Source organism: Ambystoma mexicanum, chromosome 8 (genome assembly GCF_040938575.1).
Source record: "Ambystoma mexicanum isolate Mex_15411 chromosome 8, UKY_AmexF1_1, whole genome shotgun sequence".
Classification (NCBI taxonomy): Eukaryota; Metazoa; Chordata; class Amphibia; order Caudata; family Ambystomatidae; genus Ambystoma; species Ambystoma mexicanum.
In genome coordinates, this window is record NC_090929.1 from 781,062,742 (window position 1) to 781,087,669 (window position 24,928).

Sequence of the window (24,928 nt, forward strand, 5' to 3'; positions counted from 1 at the left end):
GCTCGATATCAATCCACCATGGAATACTTATTGAATTCACGGAGTATTTCCATTGAAGATGTCCATCAGTGTCCGGCTTAAGCCAAAAAAAAACTCTTTGAACAAGATTGGCGATTGACAATAGAAAGGATATCGTGTTATAAATTGCACAGAGAGTATGGAATGTTTCTCAAACCTCGCTTACCGAGATTCGATCATATTACCCTGTTTCCATGTAATCATTCCAGGAAAGCTTATATATGGTTTAGAATGAATTTGTACCATACCAGAGAAAGAACTGTGCATTGGAATAATAATGGCGCTCCACGGACTAACTGTCGCTTTCCTGGATGTAAAGAGCCCTTGGGAACTTTGAAACATTTAATTCTCGAATGTCCTCATTTTAAATCTATACGTTCTAATCGCTTGATGAAATTTTTTAACATCGACTTCGAGGACTGCCTGCAATTTCTTTGGGGACGGATGATGCAGGGTGTGCACAAACCTCTTGTTTTTGAATTGGTCAGTCTGTGCAAGTCTACTGAAAAAGAACTTCTTAATCATGAGACATAGATGTCAACAATTTTAAGGGTAGCAAAAATGTATTTTTATTGTAAAATGACAACAAATGTGAATGTAATTTTTTATTTTGTTTTTAGTATATTATTTTGTAAAGGTTTTACACTTGTAATTGAACCACAGACAAATAAAAAAAATAAAAAAAATACCCCCTTCCAAATTCTGCCTTCCAGATTGGACCAGTTCAGGTCCCTTAGTTGTAATTTGGTTTCTAGGCCATACAGTAGTATTGGGACAACTTTAGCAGAATAGTACTTTATCATCGGGACAATGAAAAATGTACAGTATTTGGCACAGATCTTTTTCAAATGCGGGATTAGTGAAAGCGACTTGGTGAGAGTATCCTGTTCTACTCAATATATTGCCTGACTTGCATAGACCTTGTATCCCAAATATACTAGATCTTCAACTTGTGGGATTATTTGACCATCTAATACCCATTGTTTGAAGCTCATCTTTTTTTTGGGATGTTTAAATACCAGGATCTTTGATTTCTTCGGGTTTATTGTTAACCTGTTTTTGGAAGCATAGTCATTCAGCCCGTTCAGCAATTTCTGTAGACCAATAGCAGTTCTATCTACCAGGATGATGTTGTCGGCATAAGCTATCCAGAAGATCTTTCTCCCATTTAGTACTGGGCTGGCTAGAGCCGACCTGAGGTGTTCCCCTGCATCCAATAGAAATAGGTTGAAGAATGTGGGTGCTCCTAGGCATCCATGCCTCACCCCTCTGTCTACTGGCACCAACTCTGACAGGTGAACCTTGTTGTCTAATCGCACACTTACTGATGACCCCCTATGGAGCTCCATTAGCATTGCAGTACCGTTTCTGGGATCCCTTTCCCTCTCAACTTGAACCACAGCTTCGACCTATCAATCTGATTGAAGGCCTTGGAGAGGTCAATCCAAGCTCCATATAATGGTGTCCCTCCCTTAGATGTGGTAGTTTCACTGAGCAGATGTAGTATGACACCATTCAGTGTTGTCGAAAGCCCTTTTCTAAATCCTGTCTGAAAGCAGGATAGGATCTTTTCACGCACCACCCATTGCAATTGCTCATTTAGCAGCACCCTCATAAACGGTTACCAGTCAAATGGTCGAAAACATTTGGTCGACAGACAATTTGGTCGACACCATTTGGTCGAATGCCAAATGGTCGAATTTTTTTTTTTTTTTTTTTTTACCCATTTTTTTTTTTTTTTTGGGGGGGTCCCCCCCCCAACCCCCTTTTTTTTCTTTTTTATTTTTTTTCCCCACACGAAAACCCACAAAACACATATATATATAAAAAAAAAAAAATTCGACCATTTGGCATTCGACCAAATTGCGTCGACCAAATTGCAGTCGACCAAATTGCAGTCGACCAGTTGACTGGACACCCTCATAAACACCTTACTCTCAATATCGAGGAGGGCGATAAGGTGATAGTTTGTTGGATCTGTCCTATCGCCCTCCTTGAAAAATGGTATTACAAGTTCCGTTTTCCAGGAGGGGATGGGGGGGGGGGCTGCCTTCTCTGCAAAATCTCACCGGGTAGTTGTTTCAATAGTCCTGCCCAAAGTGATGGATCTTTTTTGAGAACCTGGTATGTAATAGCATTGGGGCCTGCTGCTCTTGATGTTGAGGCCTTATTTATTATGTCCTCAATCTCCTCTTCCTCCAAATGTAACTCCCGCCCATCATCCAATGGCAAGCATTCCGGCTCCTTTTGCGGCTTTGTAAATATACCTGTGAGGTGCTCTATCCATTCCCTTTTGGGAACCAGGTTGCAAAGTGAGCTATTGGATTGGGAGTCCAACTCAATTATTATTGACCAGAAGCTTCTTGAGCTTGACTCCGAGACCAGCTTCAGCATTTGTTCCCCATCTTGCTGATGGTGAAGGGCTTTCTGATTTTTTACCCAGGCTTTATAGTTGTTCCTAATGGCCTTTGCTTCTGTATTGTAATCCCCTTGATCTAATTTTAGGGCCTTTAGATTGCGGATGCCTTTTCTTAGTATACATTTTCTTATCCAGGTTTCCTCATCAAAGCTCTGTATATGCTTGTGCTGTGTATTGTTTAAAGGGGGCTTTGGTGGGGCCAGTGACCAGATATTCGCAAACTTTTCTGGTTGACAAAGTTCTTGAGCTATTTGCACTGGGATATTTTGTAGTTTTTCATTTAGTTTCCTCCCACCTTGACCATATTTTACCAATCGTAACTTCCCCTTTGACCCAATTATACTTTCATTATGCACTAACTTTGTGGATACAGATAGTTCTGCGAATGAGAGCTCCAGTCGAGTGGTCACTTCCCCCCTCCTGCATCACCTTTAGCACAGAGTTACAAGAAAATATTCCCTCCCTGACAAAGATATAGTCCAAGACAGAAGATGAATTTCCTCTGTGCCATGTCTTGCAAAGGTCTGTACCTCCTTGAGAGGCCTCATTTAACATTTTCAGGTCCCATGCATTTGCAAAATCAAGCCATGCCTTCCCCTTATTGGACAGCTTCTGTAGCCCTCCACTCCTGGCCCCCTTCCTTTGAGATACACACTCTGCATTAAAATCACCAGCCAACAGGATATTTGCTCCTTGCCATTCTTCCTTAACCTTCCCCAATAGGTCTGCTAACTTTCCCAGGAAGGTTTGGAGTTTGGCAGAAGCAGGGTTCCAGTATACTGTTACGCTCACCTGGCCTCTGCAGAGGAGTTGGGGCATGGTTGCAGCCCTCCCAGGAGTTCGATCTACCCAGTCACGCCTCTCCCTCTGCAGATAAGCTGTGAACGGCGGCAATTGGCGACACTGCTCCTGCGTGGATATGAGAGAACGCGAGTGTGCGGATCTGTGACCATTGTACCTCTCAAACCCTTCTCCCCAAGGTGTGATTTCTGTGGGCATTTACCGGCCCACAAGGCTCACCTGTTAATTGTTGATAAGCTCTCCGTCCTGCTACTTCTGGCAGGGGTGCTTGTCTATGGGACCTAGTTCCTTCACTGATCCCCGGTAAGTAATAGCCCAGTCCAGCTGTGACTATGCTTCTGCTGGTTGGTAGTGTCTCTCAAGGTCTCTTGTCTCTTTCCCTCTTCTCATTTTATGTCTTTGTATTATTGCTCCCAGTATTGTTGTTAATCCCTGAATAATGTATCTCTTCTGTTTTCTTCCTAACAGGTGGAAATGGACCTTAAACTGAATGTCTTAAGCGTCTAACCGTGCCTTTTGTTTTTACCTGCAGGTGCTGTTGTCGCGGACGGAGCGTGTCGTGCTGCGATGCCAAGATGAAGATGTCAGCGTTCCGGAAGACTTCAAGATTAATGCCAGGATCAACGAAGACGCGCACAGGAGAGCAGGTTTCCCCAGGTGGCAAGTATGATGGCAGGAAGCAGGATTTCCAAAGGTAAGCCTGATCCCAGGCGGCGGCGAGCGTTACGCTGCATGGAAGTGCAGAATAACGCGAAGCGTCTGCCTCGGGGATCGACGCAGCTTATATAGCTGCGATCAAGGGCATGCCCACTAGGCCTTCCACACCCTGCCACACCCAGAGAGTCAGCACGTGCAAGGCAACCCAATATCAGCAGCCACACCCGAGAGTACACGTGGAGCTTCTTTAGTGAATGGAAGTTCCCATGTTCAATGCACTTTGCACCCAAAATTAGGTGCTATGTCCATAATAAAGCATTCTTGTCCCAAATAAATGTTCTTGCTTACTGTTATTCATGAGCCTGGTGCCAAAGGTGTCCATCCAGGCCCCCTGTGTATGTGGTCCTTTAATGTTTGTGTTGTTGGCCCTATGACTATGACATATACATTTATCACGATTATTACAGAATTGCCTGTGCTGGAGAAAAGTTGTGCTTTGCATGCTAAGATACCCATTTCATCTTTGAGAATTGGCATAACATGTTTGACAGAGCTGTTTCTGAAGGCCATACACAGGCCACCCGCATGGCGCCCCTTTGCCTTTTGACTCACTGGCAGGCAGTATGTTGCGAACCCTTCGATCTCTATTGGGTTTATGAGCCATGTTTCTTGAAATAGCAATATGTCCATCTTCCCAAAGAGATAGTCTCTTGTGACCTTCGCCCTAAATGTGCTGTGACCCCGCGTGTTCCAGCTCACCATATAAAGCCCCTTTTGACTTAAGCCCCTCCCCCTTTAGAATCGCGGACTGTGCTTTTTTTGAGCTCAGCCCCATCTCAACCATAAAGGAGTTGTTCCGATCCGGGAATTTAATATACTCGATGTCATCAGTAGAGAACAGGAAGAGACATTTGACTTTTTTAAATATAGTCCGGATCACAGTTATGCATAGAGATTTGGGTTTGGTTGATTTCGTTTTGATCTTCAGCCAAAGTTTTGGGATTTCAAAACCGGTTGTAATCTCAATTGGATTGACCGATTCACTTCTCTGCCCCCCACCCCGGAGTGCACTGTTTTTGTGTTCCTCTGGTCCCATCCTATTTGACTTCCCCAAGCCAGTTCCTGGGATGGTTTGATATTTTTCTTCCCCCAGGCTTACGATCATTGGTGGGGAGAGCTCTTTATGGCCAGTCTCTTGCAGCTTCTGATCTTCCTTTTTTGCTCTCATAAATATCAGGCCATTTTTATGCTTAGTCCCCCAGTGTTGGTGTTTCCACTCCGAATTGGTGTAATTACTCCTTCCGCATTTCGTTTCTTCTGCAGGAATATTGGGGCAAGTTTCAAGCATTTTTTCCCTTGATCCTCGGTCACATCGTCTGTTAGTTGTGCATCTGTTTGCAGGCCCACACTTACACGTACCACCTCAGGTTGGTCGTTTGCATCCATTTCTTCGGCATTTCTTTCCCCCATCTGATCACGCGCAAGGCTTTCTGGACTGCTGTCCTCTGCTTCTAAGCAGTTCACCACCTTATTCTGCTTTGATTTTTTTGCTTTTGATTTTCTTTCCTTTTCCATATCACACTATTCATTATCTTCATTGAGGTTTTGGCTTTTTTTTTTTTTTAGTTTTTTTTTCTTGTTTTTTGTTAGATGAGAATGAGCCTCCATTTCAGTTTTCTTGCCCGTCTGTCTTTTCTTTGTCTTTCTTCTCCTCCTGTAGTTTTGGTTCAGTTTGAAGCTGATCCATTTAGGGCTTCTGCAGCCTCTTCTCCCAAAGTTTGCTGATTTTCTTTTGTGATCTCACCTTGATTATCTACTACTTGGGCCGTCCTCATTAGTTCTTCTATTGTCGATTCCGACAGAGGTGTGTCTTCAAATATTTTGGGGCTTACCTCACTGGTTTGAGTCTCATTTTCCCTCAGTTTTGGCTTTTATCACCAGAGTCACATGGCCCCTAGCAATTGGTTTCTCCCGTTCTCTTCCACCTTTTCCATTTTCAATCAGCTGGGCTCTTAGGAGATCTACAACATTACTTTGTTTTGTGACTTCTATTTTAACCTCCATTACTGATGGAACTATTGTAATATTAATCGCGTTGCTAACACCAACCATAGACGAGTCACATTTCGCCATTTCATTTGTTAGTTCCAACAATATCCCTGCTTGGGATTGAACCTCCCCTCTTAAAAGCTCAAAGACCGAAACCAGGGAGTTTAGAACATAATTCAGTGCGCTTAGGGTACTCCCGCTTGGGGTTGAGGCTTCAGCTATTTCTCCCTCCCTTCCTACAGGGGAGTCCTTATTATAGGTGTCTGTTGCAGTGCATAGTTTCCTTCCATCTTCTTCGTTTCCCGCCATTCTATTCCCCCCTGCTCCTCAGGTTCATCCTCTGGTGCTGCCTCTATCCTCAGATCTTCTTCCAATGGGTTTTCAATCCCACTACTGCTTTATGCAGGATGTCCCCAGTTCAAGTTTGGGAGTTCAGCCAGTTCATCCAGACTTCTACTTCGTCTCTTCCCAAAATATTCCTTCATTTTCCTTTGCATATTCTTAGTGGTAACCGTATATTCTAAGCCTCTTTTCCGGTGGTTTGCCTGCTCAACTCGACTCTCCTTCCCTTCGTTCTCTTCTTCAATCTGCTGCCTTCCACCATGTATTTGAGCCATGGTTGTCAATAGATTTTGTGTGGGGTTTTCCAGCGTACCGCCGGACAGAGGTGTTCCTGTTGTTGTAGAATGTGCCACTGGTTCCAGGTTTGAGCGATCCAACTCTGGCACCTTTGCTAGGTCTAGATGGGCTGTGCTTCGTAGGTTCATGTCCAAATTGCTGGGGTTGATCTTGTTTGATTACACCTCCCCTCTATTTACCAGGCAGGGGGCATTTTTCACCACCTCTTGGATCCAATGGAACAAACTTCCTTATCCTTTGATATCCTCTACTGGGGAGGTTTTTGTCCCACTATATTCCACACGATTTTGAATATTTCTCTTATATAGAGAAGTAGATCAGCTACACATCCAGTGGGTTATTTCCTTTGTTAGTCGCATGCGCGGTGCCCCTTTTAATTCCTCTGCTCTAATTTTAGGGCCCAGCGCTCATAAACCGGCTCCAAATGATTCCCGGGCTACGCTCGGCTCATGCCTCACACTGAGCTTGCTGGGATTTCCAGACACCCCCCACCCTCTCCGTTTACCATGGATACTTCACTGGGGGATTACCAGTGGGAACCGCCACAGTTTTCCGTTCCCAGACCTCTTCACGGTCTTATGGGCACTGATCAGGCTCACTCAGTCAGAGGCTGACCGCTCCAAAGCACAGAGCGCTGAGCGTCCCTCCAAGCCCCGCCCTTCGCGGAGCGCAGGTGGAAGATCAGCGACCCCAGTCCCAGATCACCCGCTCACAGACTTACCGCACCAAGCTGCTACAGGCTGAACTCCTCAGTTTGAGGTGAAGCTTGTTACTCTTACACTCCTGCGCTGCTTGTATCGGATCCCGGGTCCACTTCCAGGCGTGGCGTGGCCAATCTCCTACACCCCTGACCTTGTTACAGGTCTTCTCGTATTATTTCAATATGGGTCGCTTATGACTCGTCTCTGCAGTCGACTTCCTTGGGCTGCGTTGTTTGTTAACGAAGTCTGATGGAATATAAGTTTGTTATGCGCCTCCAGCGCCAAACAGCAACAAACAGCGCATAGTCAAACATAAGCACTGCCCTTTACTCCGCGGCGGGACTTCACGCCGCAAGGGTCAGGTGCTCTCAATTTAGCTTCATGCTTTTGTGGGGCGCGGCCTCCTCCCCAGCTCCATCAGCGCCCTTAAGGGAACAGGACCACCAAAGCCGGTAACTGACACACGGCTCATGGGCCACTGCCTCCAGCTGACTTCAATAGCCCAGAGACGAGCGCTGCTGAACAGATGTACGGATGTACATATACGCGGACAACAGTCCAATGAGCAGTGCTATGAACAGCAACAGCAAAGCATATATTATTACTGGAGACTGATAAGAACCTCCAGCGCCAGCAACAAACAGCGCACAGTCAAAGGTAAGCACCGCCCTTTACTCCGCTGCCGGGCTTCACAGAAAGACCAATCTCTTGGATGGCAGAAGCAAGGATTTCTTGTACTTTATTGAGAAGCAGAGGTCTTGGAGCCGTTGCACTGTCCATTCAAGGGCTGATTTTAGGAAAGGCAATACTTGAAATTGGTAATGGGTACCTTGTGCCACCAAGCGGAGGTACTTCCTGTGCCTTGGGTGAATCAGTATATGGAAGTATGCGTTCTGGAGGTCTAGGGACACCAGATAGTTGTGGGGTGGCACCGCCTTTATGAGCTGCTGCAGCAGCGTTACCATGGTGAATATTTGCTTCTTTATGAACTTGTTCCACTGCCGCAGATCTAAAATGGGGTGCCATTTGCTATCAGGTTTTCGATCAACAAAGTATTTGGAGTAAACCTCTCATCCTCTGTGCTGCCTTGGCACCTTCCCTTTGGCCCTCTCTAATAACATGTGTTTTACCTCCTGTAATAACAATTTTCTTTACATGTGCAGTTGGAAGCCATGTAAATTCCAGAATATATGCGTGAGTTATGTACACTTCAGAGTTTGTCTGAAGTCTTTTGACCTCCGATACCCTTTATAGGTTCTCCTGTAACCTTGAAATTAGTACGACTAACCCTTGCAATATGGTCTAACTCCTTAACTAGAGGTGGAAGATTCTGCTCTTCCCAAGGATCCCCTGAAGGGTCGAAAGGACCTCCGGCTCTGTAATGACTTAAAGGAATGCTTCGCCCAAAAATTATTATTGCCCAAAAAGATGGGCAATAATAAAACAAATATACTTGCACTTTTTTTTTTTAAGTTCAATTCAAGCTCAAAAACTGAAAAAGCAAGCACACGGAAGCATCCATTTTGTGAAATGGATGCCCGTCTGTGCTGGCTTTTGCGGGACTAATGAAGGAAAAGCCAGCCAGCTGTAGTAAACAAAAGCTACCACTGGGTGGCTTTTCCTTCATTGGTGACGGGACTCGGAGGACGCGGACCGGAGACTACAAGCAGAAAAGCTGCAGCTGAATCTCGGTAAGTGCTATTTATTTATTTTTTAAAATAAGCACTAGCTGTGTTTTTTTTTCTAAGTTTTCCGGGCTGGAGGAGCCCGGAAAACTTAGAAATAAAACCGCAGCTTTAAAAACGTTGTATTCATGTTTGCGGTAGCTTTTGAAGTGACCACAAACATAAATACAACGTTAATGTGTTTGAAAACGCTGCGGTTTTTCTTTCTAAGTTTCTCAGGCTCCTCCGAGCCAGAGGAGCCTGAGAAACTTAGAAAGAAAAACCGCAGCGTTTTCAAACACAACCGCGTTGTGTTTCTGCCTGCCGTGGCTATCACTTTGGGTCTCTGGTGCTCCCGAAGGCGGAGCACCGGAGACCCAAAATGAAAGCCAAGGCAGGCAGAAACACAACGCGGTTGTGTTTACATGCCGCAGTGTTTCTGCCTACAGCTGATTTCCCATTTGGGGCTCTCGGGCTCCCCACGCAGGGCCCGAGAGCCCCAAATGGGAAATGCTAAATGCTGCAGTGTTTTCTGCCTAAATCTGCTTTCCCATTTGGGGCTCTCGGCTTCCCGAGAGCCCCAAATGGGAAAGCAGATTTAGGCAGAAACACAACGCGGTTGTGTTTCAAAACGCTGCGGTTTTTCTTTCTAAGTTTCTCAGGCTCCTCCGGCTCGGAGGAGCCTGAGAAACTTAGAAAGAAAAACCGCAGCGTTTTCAAACACAATAACGTTGTATTTATGTTTGCAGTAGCTTCAAAAGCTACCGCAAACATAAATACAATGTTTTTAAAGCTGCGGTATTATTTCTAACTTTTCCGGGCTCCTCCAGCCCAGAAAACTTAGAAAAAAAACGCAGGTAGTGCTTATTTTTTAAAAAAAAATAAATGGCACTTACCGAGATTCAGCTGCAGCTTTTCTGCCTGTAGTCTCCGGTCCGCGTCCTCCGAGTCCCGGCACCAATGAAGGAAAAGCCACCCAGTGGTAGCTTTTGTTTACTACAGCTGGCTGGCTTTTCCTTCATTAGTGCCGCAAAAGCAAAAGCCAGCACAGGCGGGCATCCATTTCACAAAATGGATGCGCCCATGTGCTTGCTTTTCCAATTTTTGAGCTTGAATTGCTCAAAACTTTACATAGGAACTTAAAAAAAAAAGTGCGAGTATATTTGTTTTATTATTGCCCATCTTTTTGAGCAATAAACATTTTTGGGTGAACCATTCCTTTAAGGGAGCGCACTGTATCTTAGTCTGTTTTTATGGCCTTGGGGGCATCATCTATTTTAGGCCCAAATAGGTTATCTCCTTCAAAAGCCATGTCAACCCCTTTGACTACTGGTCTAAAATCCATGCACCTGAGCCAACCTTGATGTCTCAACACCACTCTTGCCAATTTACTTGAAACCTGTATCAGCAAGGTCTACGCAATGTTAATATGGTGATTCAACGCCTCCTCCCCCTCCTTGAGGAGTGCCTTTGCCTCCTTTCTTTTGTCTTGTGGGAGATGTTCCAGTATGGGAGCCAGCCTATGTCACATCTCCTGGTTGTAACATGCGACTTTGGCCAGGGAATTGGCTACCTTGACCATGGTAGTGCCCATCGCAAGCACCTAGTTGCCAAAAGCATCCTGCTTGCGACCCTCATTCTCTGGAGGCACCGCACACTTTAGTATGTCTGAACGGGCCTTCCGATCAGCTGCCACTGAAACAACCAATTCTGGAGATGGTTGTGAGGTGAGGCACTTTGGTGTTGAGTCCGGAGGATTAAAATTCATCGAATCTGCCCTTTACCCCAAGTTTGGTAAACTGATGTCTCATTGTTTTCAGAACTTGCTCCCATACATGATCTAAAGCTGGTATAGAGAGCACTGCTTTTCTTCTCTTCCCCGTATAACCAAAGATGAAGCATTCCTTTTTGTCCTCCGATGCATTTAAGCTGATCTCTTGGCAGGCCTTTGTAATCATGTTATGAAAAGCCGAAGGGTCATCCGGCGGGGAGGATTTTTGCACCACTTCTGGCAGGTAATCGACCAGTGACTCTGTATCGCAGCCGTCATCCCTTAGGGGCGACTGCAATGTGGTTGATGTGGCCATGTCTCAGGGGGGTATCCCTGTTGGTGTCCGACTTCCCCTTCCTCCTGTTCTTGCACTCGAGGTGGAGAGTGTGTTGGAGACCTATGCGGCATGAGGGACTCCCTACTGCCCCGTGGCCCAGCAGCAAACTGGGTCTTGAGCATGACCTGGACCTTAAGGGTCCATGGGAGGTCTGTGTCCCAGACCTTGTTGAAGATTGCAACATTGCCCCTGTGGGATATGGTGACCGATAACGCAGTAGAACGTTTACGGGTGCCTGCTTTGCTGGAACCTGTGGCTGCCTTTGTTGTGGTTTAGCTAGAGCAGAATCCAGCTGTGTAAAAACCCTCTGCAATGACAGAACCTGCAGGGACAAGGGCGCCTGCGGATTTGTTTAACGGCCTCACATTTCCACCTGTGATTGATGTGTACCGAGGTGACTTGGACCCAGTCTTAGGTGAATTGCCTTGTCCAGCCAATGTTGGTGGTGTGGGTGCCCTAAAGGAATAAAGAGAGGAATACTTCTCCCTGACGTTGGACGGAAGTTCAGGAGACATAGGCTTTTGCGGTGGTTCCTGCACGATCACAGAATCTTCAGCGTCTGAAAATTGTATCTTCAGCATCTGAAAATTGTGCCTGCTGTGCCTCAAAATCAGTGTCTATCTCATGCTCTCTTCAGGGATAACCTCATAATAAACAATGGATGAGAGCGGTGAAGGCATCATCTGTAAATGTCCTGCCTCCTGTTGATGAGTGCCCTCTTGCTGTAGAGTGCTCTCTGTGGCATGATCTCCACCTTCTGGCATTGTTCAAGGAGTTGATTTACCTGGGATAGCAGACCCAGTCTCCCGAGTGTGTTTACTGGTTGACTGGGTTTGTTTATCTGTTAACGGGGCCAACGACAATATACTTTTAGTTAGAGGACTTATATCCAGTGTAGACAGAGGTTTGTTAACCTGCAGCATGGTTTGTTTCGTCGATGTGATGTGCAATCGCGTTTCGGCCATGGACGAGGGATCCCGTGATACCGTCGACTTTTACCTGACAGTTTTTGGGCTGGTGTTGTATGCTCGAAGACGGGACTGTTTTTGCTAGATCCATCGTAGGAATCTTGTCGGCTTATGCTTACTCGACTATGTAGTTGTCATCGACGATGTGGTGGATGACGAGATTTTAGCTTTATCCAGATTACTCGACAACAGAACGGTCGTCGCCTGGCTTGTTGTCGGCGACTCTGTTCAGGGTTTCCTCACTTTTAACCAGTATTTTTCCATTGAATTCTTCGGAGATAACGAGCTTATATTCGACTCGGTCAACCATTTACCTGATGACGAAGGGGGTTTAGAGGCATCAAGGGCCTCGCTTCCGACGACAAGAGCTCCCACCCAGACCACTGTATGCGGACGTGGGTGTCGTGGCACTTTCTTAAGTGGTCTTTCTTCTGATCGTGCTCTTGTTCTAGAGCACAGCCTTGTCCTTGCGGATAGCCATACGCCTTGTGGACTGAGTCGGAGGGGCAGTTACACTAAGGGGATAGTTTCCCTCGTTGAGCCAAAAGACAAGGCGATGATTCCCGTCCTATGGGGTTTTCGAACTAAACCCCTTACACATATCACACTGCTCTGTGTGGTTGTGGTACAGGCAGTAGATACAGGGTGTGCCTGTCTCCCTCAAAGACATTCTTAAGGCCACAAGTGGTAAAGGCTTTCTTGTTTCACATTCTATCCCCTTATCTATTGTAGAAGACGAAGATTACCTTGAAGACGTGATAACACGAAGAAACAAAGAAATACGGTTTTCCTAATGAAGAAGATATTTTCTCAGATGAGAAAACACAAGGACTACCATCAGTGTGAGACATGGTTACAATCTGAGGGGAGGACAAGGAAGCGAGTGTAAGGGGTCTAGCTACTCAATGGGCCTCATTATGACCCAGGCGGTAAGGGGTTAACAGCGCCGTAAAAGGTGGCGGCGCCGTTAACCCCTTACCGCCTAATTACATTGTCCCTTTGCGGGTCCCTACCTTAACGGCTAGTTTTACTAGCCGTTAAGGAAGGAACCCGCAAAGGGACTTTCGAGGTAATTACGGTACCGCAATTTGTGGTACCGTAATTACCGCCTTCCCCATTCCCATTGAGCCTTATGGGGGCAAAAATGGGAATGGGGAAGAGCCAATGGTGAATGGGGAATTACTGCCCCGCCAACCTTGGAATGGGGCAGTAATTCCGCCATCCACCATGGCGCAATCGGTAAAATACCGGCGTCAACCATGGCGCTAATAGCGCCATGGTTAACGCCTGGGTCGTAATGACCCCCAATGTCCTGTTGGTTGGGACCAAAAGCACCCATAAGGAGGGTGACAGCCAACAAAATGGAAAGTTCTCTTGGCTTTATGCAAGGGAAAAAAATAAGGTGACCAGGGAAATATTCATAGCATGTCAATCTATGAAAGATCCAATCCTGGAAAAAAAGCAGAATAAAGAATATGGAACTTTTTCAGTACATACTGTGGCAGTGAAGGAGTGATGGGAACCCCACTCAGATTAGGGCAGGAGGCCTTCCGGGGTGTTTGCCAGAGCCAGTCCTGCCTCAGCAGTGGAGTGAGGGAGTTGGGAGGGCCACCAATCTGTCCCTTCTACCTGGGCCCTTGCAACTGACCAGTACCACTTGTAATTGCACCATAACTGTCATGCTCAGATATGCCAGTTTTTCTGTTTTCACTCTTCCAGGACTACAGAACCTAGAAGTTATTGAGACAGAGGAGGCAGCACACAACCCACACGTGAGTGTTGGCGGTGAACATCAGGAAACCAGGAAGCTCCAGACCACGCTCATAAGAACTTTGAGATGGACTGTCGCGGCACACCATTTCAGAACTCCGGCGGACCTGCAGTTGAGAAGGAGTGGGGCTTCAGAGGAACTTTAAATCCTTGCACCTGCATGACACCCCTGGGGAAAGGACATGGTACTGATTGGCCAGAAAGTTTGCTGGGTGCCAGAACCAAAGAAAGAGGGAAGAATATAAAAAGGGGGGGTGGGGGATCACAAGAAACAGGGCAGTGTAAATTCTATGGGCAAGATCAAGAGAGGAGGAGGACCACTGAAAGATCAGGCGGAGGAAGAACAGTGCAGCAGAGCGTGGAAGATTATAGTGAGCATGTGCAAGTTAAGGTATTGTTTGGTAATAGTTAAGAGTGTGACTAGGAGGTTTGGGGGAGAAGGGGGAGAGGAGGAGAGCAGAGGGGGGAGCATAGTATTAGACAGAAAAGCATCACTGGGAGATGAGCAGGAGGTATGAGGAAGAAAAGGGAGGAAAGTAGCAGAAAAGAAAGGAGAGAAAATTAGGGCAAGAAGTACAAGACTGTGACCAGTAAAGACCAAGTGAGACCCGAGTGATTGAGAGGCACCACTTCTTGATATTTTCTGCATGTGGGACTCAAAGTTAGGATCCGCCGTGAAATGTCCACAGGAAGTAAGAGATACAAGTCATTTGCCTTTATGCTCTCATCATTAGCAAGCCAAATCTCAGATTGTAGGGGTTGCCAATCTCTAATAACCAGTTTGGGATTTAGGGACTCTTGGGATATGGAGGGAAAAGCCCACGGGAGAAGAGAGGGGGGTTGGGAGGCAGCCCTTATTGAGACACTATTCAAACATGTTAATAAAAGCCATTTAACAGTCTTCAAGATTTGGTGTGTTCATGAGATCATCTGTGACAATATATTCAATTACTCTAAATGTACAAGTGTTGTTCATATTTGATAGAATCTTCACACACAGAAAATATATAGGCAATTTGTTTTTTAAAATATTTTACATGACATTGAAAACAAAACAAACCACTAAAGCATGAATACATACAAGGTGTTGAAACACTGCACATCTCAATGGTGCAAGCCACATGGCTAGCTGGTCTGCCTTCCGGATCAACATGTACCACTTCTTCTCCAGTCACCAAATCACACGGGACACCCTGAAGTAAATATTTATATTAACACACATTTATCCTTAATTACAAAGACATTTTAAATAAAGAGACTTTGGCAGTAGTTATCTTGGTGTTTCAAACTCTTCCCCTTGCCATCTTGTGTCATACACAGCCAATTGTTGTCTAACATTGGCCATTTACTTACCCAGAGGACCTTAAAGACATGACCAATACTGATTCTAAAAGGAATCCAAAGATCAGAGAATCTTTATGTATAAAAAAAAAAAAAGCACACGGGAAAGAACAGCAGAAACGCCTGGCTTGTGGGTCTACCTTGTGTGGTGTGGCAAAGGTTTCAATATGGGTTTTAATAATAAATCTTTATTTTGGTTTAGTTCAGTTAAGAACTTTACACAACATTCAACAAACAGCTCACATTAATCATTTACAAATATCAGCACAAAAGTCTAAGACCGTAATAAAACATAATTGGCAATAAGACCTAATTCATTAAAACAGACAGATGAAACGTAAAGTGCATGGCTGTGCATAAATCATCATTCATACTGCTGACTTCGTTAAAATATTTGAAGGAAGTAACGATGCAAACCACATAACTCACTCATCATAAAATGGTAAAAGTCTAGCATTAGTCTTCTCATAGGCTTAGACTTGTAACAGAAAAAAATTGGAATATTAATCAACTAGCTATATAAGGACCAAGAGTTAGTTTGAAGAGGCCGAGCCACCTCATTCCGTCACGTTACACTCCCACCCTTCTTTAATTCATCCCAGGTTATCACTCACATATCATTATCAGATTTTCAATTTATTACCGCATTCGCTCCTGAATGTAGGATAAAACAGTTTGGGCAGAGTGTACCCCCCTAAGTAAAGAAAATTTGCAAATGAAGCCATACTCGTAAGAGTGCAATTTGCATAGTGAGGGAACTGGTATTCCAACGATTGTCCCAAAAGGTGTCTGGGAGGATTGTCTTGTAGCTGTGCACATGGCTCCCAATATTATACATGTATATGTTTCCCAGTTTTACACACTGGGAGAGCACATGTCTGGCTGCTTCCGGTTTATCAGGAAGGGAGCAAATGAAACAAAATCTATCCTCCGCCACAAGACCCAGTAGAGGCCCTATTATACTATACCTTTCCTTCACTCAGCATATTTCCTTTACTTCTCGCTCATGTCGCTACCACCTCTTCAATATCCGTAAAGTCTGTTCTTCTCTTACCTTCCATGCTACTATGCTCTTAAACTCCACCCTTATCTTTTCTCGCCTTTTCTACTGCTCTTCTCTCTTTTTCGGTCTCCCTACCTCTCATCTTGCCCCCCCTTAAATCCATCTACCACTCTGCCATCCGTACCCTCGTTCTTCTCTCTCCCCATGACTCCATCTCCAACTCACTTTCCAACCTAGGCTGGCTTCCTTTCCATTCCCAACTTAAATTTCACTTCCTTTGTCTTGTCTTTAAATCTCTGCATGACCTTGCCCCTCCTTACCTCTCCTCTCTTCTCTCATTCTATACCTCTTCCCGCTCCCTTCGTTCAGCTGATCTCTTCTTACTTTGTCCCCCCGTGTGCCTCTTCACGTTTCCGCTCCTTGCCCCCCTTCATTGGAACTCCCTTCCCCTCACTATCCGCTCCACTTCCACCCATTCTTCCTTCCGTTCCTCCTTGAAAGCACTCCTTTGCTCCCCTCCCTGACTCCTCCCCCGTCCCTTTCACCTTTTCTCTCTCCTCCCAATACCCTCTTCCTTGCTCCTCTATCTTCCCCGTCTCCCCATGATCTCCATCCTCCCTACTTCTCCCGCTACTCACCACACTCTCTCCCTTTTCTCCTCCCCTCACCCTCCTTTCTTCTTCCTTCTCAAATGAAAATTGTTCCACATGCTGTTTTCCTGGTTTGAATCATGTATACTGTTATTGCTTCTATGTTCCTTGTTTGTTGTTTCCAGGTTGTTAAACTGTAAAGCACTTTGGATTAAAGCGCTATATAAATAATAATAAAATACAAATACAAATTATTGTATGCACTAGTAACTGGTTTGTGCAGTGTTTGAGTATAAAAGTCCTAATAGCTGGGTCTGGGCATAGTAACGGATAGGGTTGAATTTTACGATAGGGGTGAATCACATGGGAGACTGCCTCATATCCTCTTAATTTGGCCAAATGAGTATAATAATTTCATCAATCCAATCTGTCAAATTATTTTACAAAAGGTTTGTTTAGATGAATATATGGGGTGCCTAAACTAAAATTAGGGGACCAGCTAATCTCAAACAACTTCTCATTGAGAGATTTAAAGTTGGATCCCACAAAGACTGAGTCAAAATTCCAACTGGCTGCCGCCAGCAAACCACATTCTGGAGTGGATCGGTACTTCAGATAGAAACATCCTCTCGCCCGACTCGCCATCCCTCCCAAGGAGTTAAGACCCAATTCCAGGCAAAGGTATTCCATCGAGCAAGATGGGCCCAGATTCAGCATTGCTCGCCAAAATAGGCCTTCCAAGATGTTAAGCCAGGAAAAATCCTGCATGGCCAATGCTTCGAGTCCATACAACAGCGACGGAACAAAGCATTGTTTGTAAAGCAACAACATCACAGTCAATGAGAAGCCTGCATGACCCCCAGCAAACTTGCGTGCCTGTAGCATTACTGCTTAGCTAAGCAAATTTTCTTAATCTTAATTAGGTCGTAATCAGCTTGGCACTAATCTCCAGACCCAAGTATGGATAGGACTCGACGTAGGCAACAATGCCAATCGTTGTGTCCAACTGGGTCTTATTGCCCATGTGTCTGGTGACCAGCATTACGCAGGTTTTTTTCCAGGTTAATGGTCAGCCCTAATTCTTGGGCGTATATGGATAGCTCATTAAGTAGGATCTTCACTCCTTTATACGTACGGTCAAAGAGGACTAAGTCATCCGCATATAGCCTCCGCACCACGGGCAGATCACCAATCCATGGCGAGCAATTAGCTACTCCAAATAGGCGGGGGAGTTCTGCTATATACAGGTTGTATAGAACAGGGGCAGCAACGCACCCCCGTTTCACACCCGTATTAATAAGTATGGGATCAATCGCCCCCCCCCCCCACCGAGTGGTCCAGCCGTACTCTAGCGTTGTTGTTGCTGTGTAGCAGGACCAAGATATGGATGACTCAAGTATTTAATAGTTGATCAAAAGCGATGCTGTGGCACATCCACTGTGCGGTGCCAAAAAGTTCCAAAGGCTTATGGTTAAAGAGGAACTGATATTTGAATACCCGTGTGAATTCATACCAAGAGCAATCCCCTTATGTTAGTTGATTAAATATACCCATTTTTATTTAGACCTTTGAGTTCTAAAGTTTAGCAGACATTTCACACACTGGCCTTTTTTTACTCTTAAATACGAGCTTAAATTTGTTATGGCAAGTATAGAGGTTAGTTATGCAGATACATGCAACACTATTCATTTCTTGGTATTATCGAAGCAAAGAAATGAGACTACCAGATTAGCTCATAATGGAATGGACAAATCAGGTTCTATTTGCTTGCAAGCCAATATCTTAAGAGATGTTTCCTAACCCACCACCTCACCCGACCCCCCCTACACCTCACCTGCCCTTACACAATCCCTGTGGTTCAGCCGAACATGTACTACGACACATCCGGTTGACACCTCCCCCATCCATTTAGAAGAATGCAATGCATCCATTCGCAATTATCTTTCTTTGTTTTGAATACTTTATTTCGGCAACAATGTTTTAACAATTACAAAAAATGAATTAAATCATTGCATTTAGAAGGGATAAAAAGCACAAATGAAGCACAAGGATGGAGTTAAAAAATAACATCACAATATCGAAACCAGCGATGAGCAAAACTTGCAAACAGTACTTAAATAGCTAATACAGAGATGGTGGATCCTACACTGATGTGCAAAATGCGACGTCCTTAAATAGATGTCATTCAAAACAAACGATTGTCCATTTGTAACGCTGGAGAAGCATCTACACCCAAAATAGAAAAAAACAACCCATAAACATTCAATTATTATCCATCTATATATTTCTTTTATGGTGCCATTCCCCCAAAAGCCTCAAGGCACTCACAAGGCAAAAACATAGAACATAAAAAGGGATGCAGAGAGGTAAAAAGACAGAAAATAATGTAACCTGTGCCCATATCAAAGAGATGGGTTTTTAAAGGTTTCTTGAATTGAGCAGTCGACGCACATCCCTTAAGATTGGATGGCAATGAATTCCAAAGACTCGGTGCCCAGGTATTGAAGCTTGAGCTACCAATCTTTTTTAAGAGACCTCCAGGTTGATGAAGTCGAAAGTGTCCCCTTTGCATGATGTTGGTTTCATCAAGAGCATTGTATCAGTAACCTCTCCTTCAGAAACGTCATTAAACGCAAAAGGAACAGATACAGAGCTAGTTACAATACTGATAAAAGAGAACATTTTCAGAAATTGATGGATTTAAGTTGATCCGCTATATATTGCTGATGCAGTAGAATTTTCTAAGAAGAACTGTCATGGATCAACCGACACCAGTTATCAGCCACAAGATGAGATTCCACCTACATGACATTCAAAGAAGGTTTTACATACAAAATCACAACGCTTTGCCGTTTATGCTTTGAATATAGGAGCTATCTAACATTTCCTTACATTCAAAGCTCCCTTTATAAAAGAAAGCAATGCCCAAGACACGTAGGGAGGGTCTGCCTTTAAAAGAAAGAAAAAGGCTGGCCAGCATTACACAAAATGCAACTGTAAAACTAGCAAGATTGTATGTTGCCTAATGAGCCAGTACAAAGGGCAAAACATTACAAAATGTAAAATATCCTCTGATTTATAACCACAGAGAGGGCAACTAGAAATATCTGCATAACCCTTCCAATTTGCAGTGACTGAACTCAGCAAAAGCAGATTGAAACATGCTCTTGTTATTGCCCACCAATCGTATGGATAGGCACCAAAAGTAAGATAAGGCTAGATACTATCTACCCAACTAATCAAAGCAAAACACCTAAATTATTTGGCGGTAATAGTGTGGGGACATTGGACTGAAGCAGAAAACCATTAATGTACTTGGGCCAAGGAATCCTGTTCCAGCCTTCAGCACCGATAATGGCCCTAAGAATATGCTGTGTCAGGGCTACCCTTGGATTAGCCCTGACACAGCATAGTCAGGGCTGGTGTGTATGGAGCCAAACAAAAACACACGCAAAACACAGGGACTAAAACCCAGTCATCCTCCAAAAACTCCAGACCTAATTCTGCATGTGTAAATAAATAGGGGCTGCAGTAGGCAACCCCAACAGGTCTCAAAAATGCATTCTCTTTTATTTGAAGAGCAGTGACCCCTTCAGAGCCCCACAAGAACGCACCATGATTGGCAGCATCCTTGGTTTGGCCCTTATAAAAACTTTCAAGATCATATGCAAAGGATGACCAGTGCACATGGCCCTAAAACGAGACACCACTCCAAGTGATGGCCCATAAGGATCTCTTGCTTGCTCACATGGGCATTACCTGTAACCGAACAAGCGAACCGAATGGCCAAGTAATCAAATTGATTCACCATCGGAATTACCACGCCATTACTCAACATTGGGTGTATCTTTATTAAATTCCTGCCTGGGTCACATGCCATAACTGCAGATTTGGCTGTGTTTATCTTAAAGTCAAGAGAGTTCATAAATGCAATGTATTCTAAGATCACCATCTGAAGTGCATTCGGGTGTGGCTATCAAAACCGTGTCATTGTTATAACCTAATACAGGCTACAATCAGATGCTCTGCACGCGTTTCCTCCGTAGCAGCATGGAGTCAGATATATATATATATATATATATATATAAACGCAAAAAGAATGGGGGCCAATACTCAACCCTGATGCAACCCCAAATTTACTTTAAAAAAGGCAGTGCCCCGGCACCGCTCCCCATAACAAACACATGCTCCTTTACCCATGTGTATACATACCAAGAATGTCAATGATAGCAGGCTTGAAAGAAATATGTCTGCAGGGACAGCATCAGGTCCAGTGGCACGGTTATGTGTTTGATTATAGAAAGCTATCCAAACCTCCTTCCATGAGACGGAAAGCAGAGTACCCAGGGCACAGGTTTCCTCAGGCTCTGAGGTACCATAATACAGGGAATAAAAACCTAGTTGGTAGCCTGTACATGGAACTCTGTGTTTTATCTCATGATCTTATATTTCGGGCCTTGGGCTACAAAATCCCAGAACTTCCAAGTATAATTTGCCTCAATGGCCAACAACGAGCCCCAGGCCTCTTCATCTAGTTCCTTCTTCCTGTGCTCAAAAGCTATCCAATACTCTGCACCCTTAGGCCTTTCAGGCGAATGCAAGATGAATAAAAGTGCTTGCTTCGAAGCTCTGCAGTGTTCCTTTAACCAGCCTTTATAGGTCTGCCCCTCTGGAAAGATTTGACACCACACTGAGTTCTAAAAAAGTTTGCAACTAGCTCAGAAAGGGTAGAGCCTTCCTTCATTACAGTCAATATCCTTGTAGAGCACGAAGGAACCAGGTTTTGACAACAAATATCAGGGTCAATATTCTCAAATTTAACCCTGAATTTTTTTATGTGGGTTGGTCAAAATACCTTCAATGTGTTCAAAAGGCAGATCGCACTGTGAGAGACATTTTAAACAAATAGGAAAATGGTCACTGTGGGGCTCAGCGTACTTTGAACGTGTGTATCAGGTGCCAATGTATAAACCTCAACAAGATAGTAGTCCACTGTTGAGGAACCGAGATGATTACTAAACATTTTCTTGCCCGGACACACATGACGGCTCCGAGGCCACACTATGAGCCAAGATCCTAGCTGAAATCCTCTGGCACAAATGCGTGGATCCAACATTCCTGGAGATGGAATTCCCCTCACCTCATCTTCTGTGGAATGATGAATGTCTTCTGCCGGACTGGTCCGCATTTTTAAATTAAAAATTACTCCCTACCAGCAAAATAGTATTCGTATGTAACGTGGGGATCACCTTCTCCTCCAAAGATACTGTAATAGCGGCCAGTCCATTAGGCTCGGAGTTATTGTTAAAATTCACTTGAGACAAAGATGGCCCAGAAGGGGGAAGAGAGTACAGCATGTTGGAGAAAGGAAACATTGGGATCTAAATTCTTACAGGTGCAGGCTAATGAGGTCTTAATCATAATAGCCACAACCCCAAAAGCATGTCCTTTCTAATTCACTATGGCCTGAAGTGAAAATGACAACCATCCAAGAGGTCTTCCATAGCCCAGGTTTCCTGGAATAAGATCATTAAACTGCTTCAGAAAAGCTACAATAGCTAGATCTGGAGCTTCCCTTTAGCTCCAGCTATAGCCCAAGAAAGAAAAGCAGAGTAACCAAAGGGCAAATTCTCAGAGGAAAGATTCACTTTATCGGTCATTACACTAGGGACCTGCACTAAACCCAATGATTAATTCACAGAAATCTGCGGATCCAGTAAATCAATTTATTCTATAGAAGACAGACCGGAAAACGATTGGACAACAGAACCGCGCCTCCACCTTTAGGTATTGAGGAAACTGTCTGTTGTCTTGGGTTCGTAGCATTCCTGTTTGACCTTTGACTCGCCCTTTCGGGCTGTGCACACCCCACTCCTTCCATCACAACTACTCGCCCTATTACTTAAGATGCAAGAAGCTTCTGGAGTATCCATCCTAAAATGGTCCTGAGAAACTATGGTCGGGTGATAGAAGGCTAATGAGACTAAACGGCTAGAGCCTGACTGGACAAGGTGCTTTGGTCCCCTGGAAAGATTAGCATTCACCAAATAACTCAACATTGCGGAATTAGCCACTGTCCATAGCACACAATCCCCCTTAATACTTTTAGGCGACAAACCCCACCCAACTCAAATCCAAGCCATCAACAAGGAACGTGGGTTGATCTTAGGATTCTGCAAGTTAACATTAACCCAATAAATCGTCTTATTCATTAGGGTAATGGTTGGCTCCTTATGACCGCTAGGGAGAGAAGGGATACCAACTATGACTCCCACAAATGGAACCGCAGCTGAGGGCAAATCCAGTGTCTCTTTACAACCCCGCTCATACACATTCAACCCTTTCAGCTCTCTCCTCAATCCTCCAGTCATGGAGCTGATGGCAGACATACCAGATTGGGGAGAGGAAGTGACATCAACTATAACTAAAGCAATAATAGGGTATACAGGGAGTTTAAAGGGGTCACTGAACCGGTTATGAAGAACTGGCCTTGGGGCGACTGAAGCCCCTAACGGGACATGGGTCTCAATATCTGATAACCCGTTCTTAATCAGCCTGATTGAATAGTCTGTAATTGTCAAGGAACCCATGACCAACTGTTTAAGGGAAAGTAACATTCCCATTATAGGGCCCAACTTCTTATCCAAAAGTTCTTCCACTAATTTGAACTCAGTGTCCAAAGATGTTTCACTGACCAAAGATGAAGAGAGGGCCTTCCATTATCCAGAGCCAATGGTTAAGCCTGAATAGACTCCTCCCCCTCTCTGGGGAAGCTCCTGACTACACAGGGTTAAGGGTTCAGGGAAGTGAAATGGGGTGGCCGGTGCAGACAAGGTGGACAGCTCAGAGTTCAACACAGATTCTAAAATAGGAAATGGTGTCCTGCGGGAGAACTGACTAATTCAGCATTTTTATCCAGGGAGGCACCAGGATAGAAGAGACTGCCACTCCCAAAATAGTCCAATTTACGGGACACTCAAGACACCCCTTAGTTGCAGCTACAATAGCCCTTTCTGTATTAAAAATGCATTCTTCAATTCTCCCTGACATTTCCTTAAAATATATGTCCAGAGAGGGTTGATGCCCAAACCTATTAGTACCCTGAATATTCTTGTTTTTTTTAGCCTAACTAAATCCCAGATAGGCTTTCCTTGGCCTTTTGTGTGACTATTATTAGGTTTATCACAATTTAGCACCAATACAGTTTGGCAAGTTTAACAATGAATTGCTAAAACCAAAAAAAGATCAAGTTCAAATCATTCATGAAATGCAATGATAAAACAGAATAAAACAGTATAGATTAAAATTCATTGTAAAACAAAATATTTAAATACACAGAGTTGGGCTGTAATAAAATACATAAGAAACAGACCCAAAAACAAGAGGAATATGAAATAACTTGGTACCTGAAGTAACACCCGGACCAGCAGGTAAGTTATCTGTAGGTTTATTGGTAGTTAGTTTCCAGGAAGACACCGACACGTCCCTTCATGCAAGCTTAGATCTCCAATTGTAACTGTTAGAACAGTACTTCAGAACATAACACCTCAGTACTCCACACTCACTGACATCACCACATTCCACCATCAGTGATGTCACCCACACTCAGACACACTACAACACTTTCCCCTCCTTACATTTGATGAACAAGAAGTACCTTCCAACTAAAACTTTCACCCAAAACAATCCCCACAAGTACATGTGGCCAGCACGTAAATGCACCAACGAACCAGACTCCACAAAAGCTGACCATCAGGAGCTCGTTCACAACCCCAACACCATATATTAAATGCCAAATTGCCAACCAAATTGAAACCAACACTAACGGAAACTGAGCCTCAAATAGCGCTAAAACCACAGCACAACCATAACCTACGTGGCACCCCAATAATATGCACCCTAACTGTGCAACAAATGGACAAAGAACAATAACTATGCCAGAGAATTCATACATTTGGCTAACACTGAAGAATCCTTCCAACTCCACTCCGTCCCCACAAAACACAAACAATGAAGAACCCACCGAAATAGTATAAGGGCTAACTCCTCCCCTGAAACCAGAACTGAAAGACACACGAGGAACAAACATAATAAACACACTCCACCTGTTTCAAGTTGCCCCTTGAAACCTAGAGCCTGCCACGCTCCAGCGTTCCCCAAAAGTACATTACCTAACACGCCAAACCTTCTGTTCAAACAA

General features: G+C 44.4%; 1 protein-coding gene across 2 annotated transcripts in view; it reads right to left on the reverse strand.

The window, feature by feature from the left end:
- Window positions 1-24,928, reverse strand: part of SUPV3L1 (Suv3 like RNA helicase) — a 1,718,675-nt gene that overhangs the window by 1,136,405 nt on the left and 557,342 nt on the right. For both annotated transcript variants that reach the window (XM_069610607.1, XM_069610608.1), the window contains exon 6: window positions 14,876-14,987. In XM_069610607.1, the coding sequence (XP_069466708.1) occupies window positions 14,876-14,987 (112 nt within the window). The remainder of the gene's footprint in view (window positions 1-14,875; window positions 14,988-24,928) is intronic.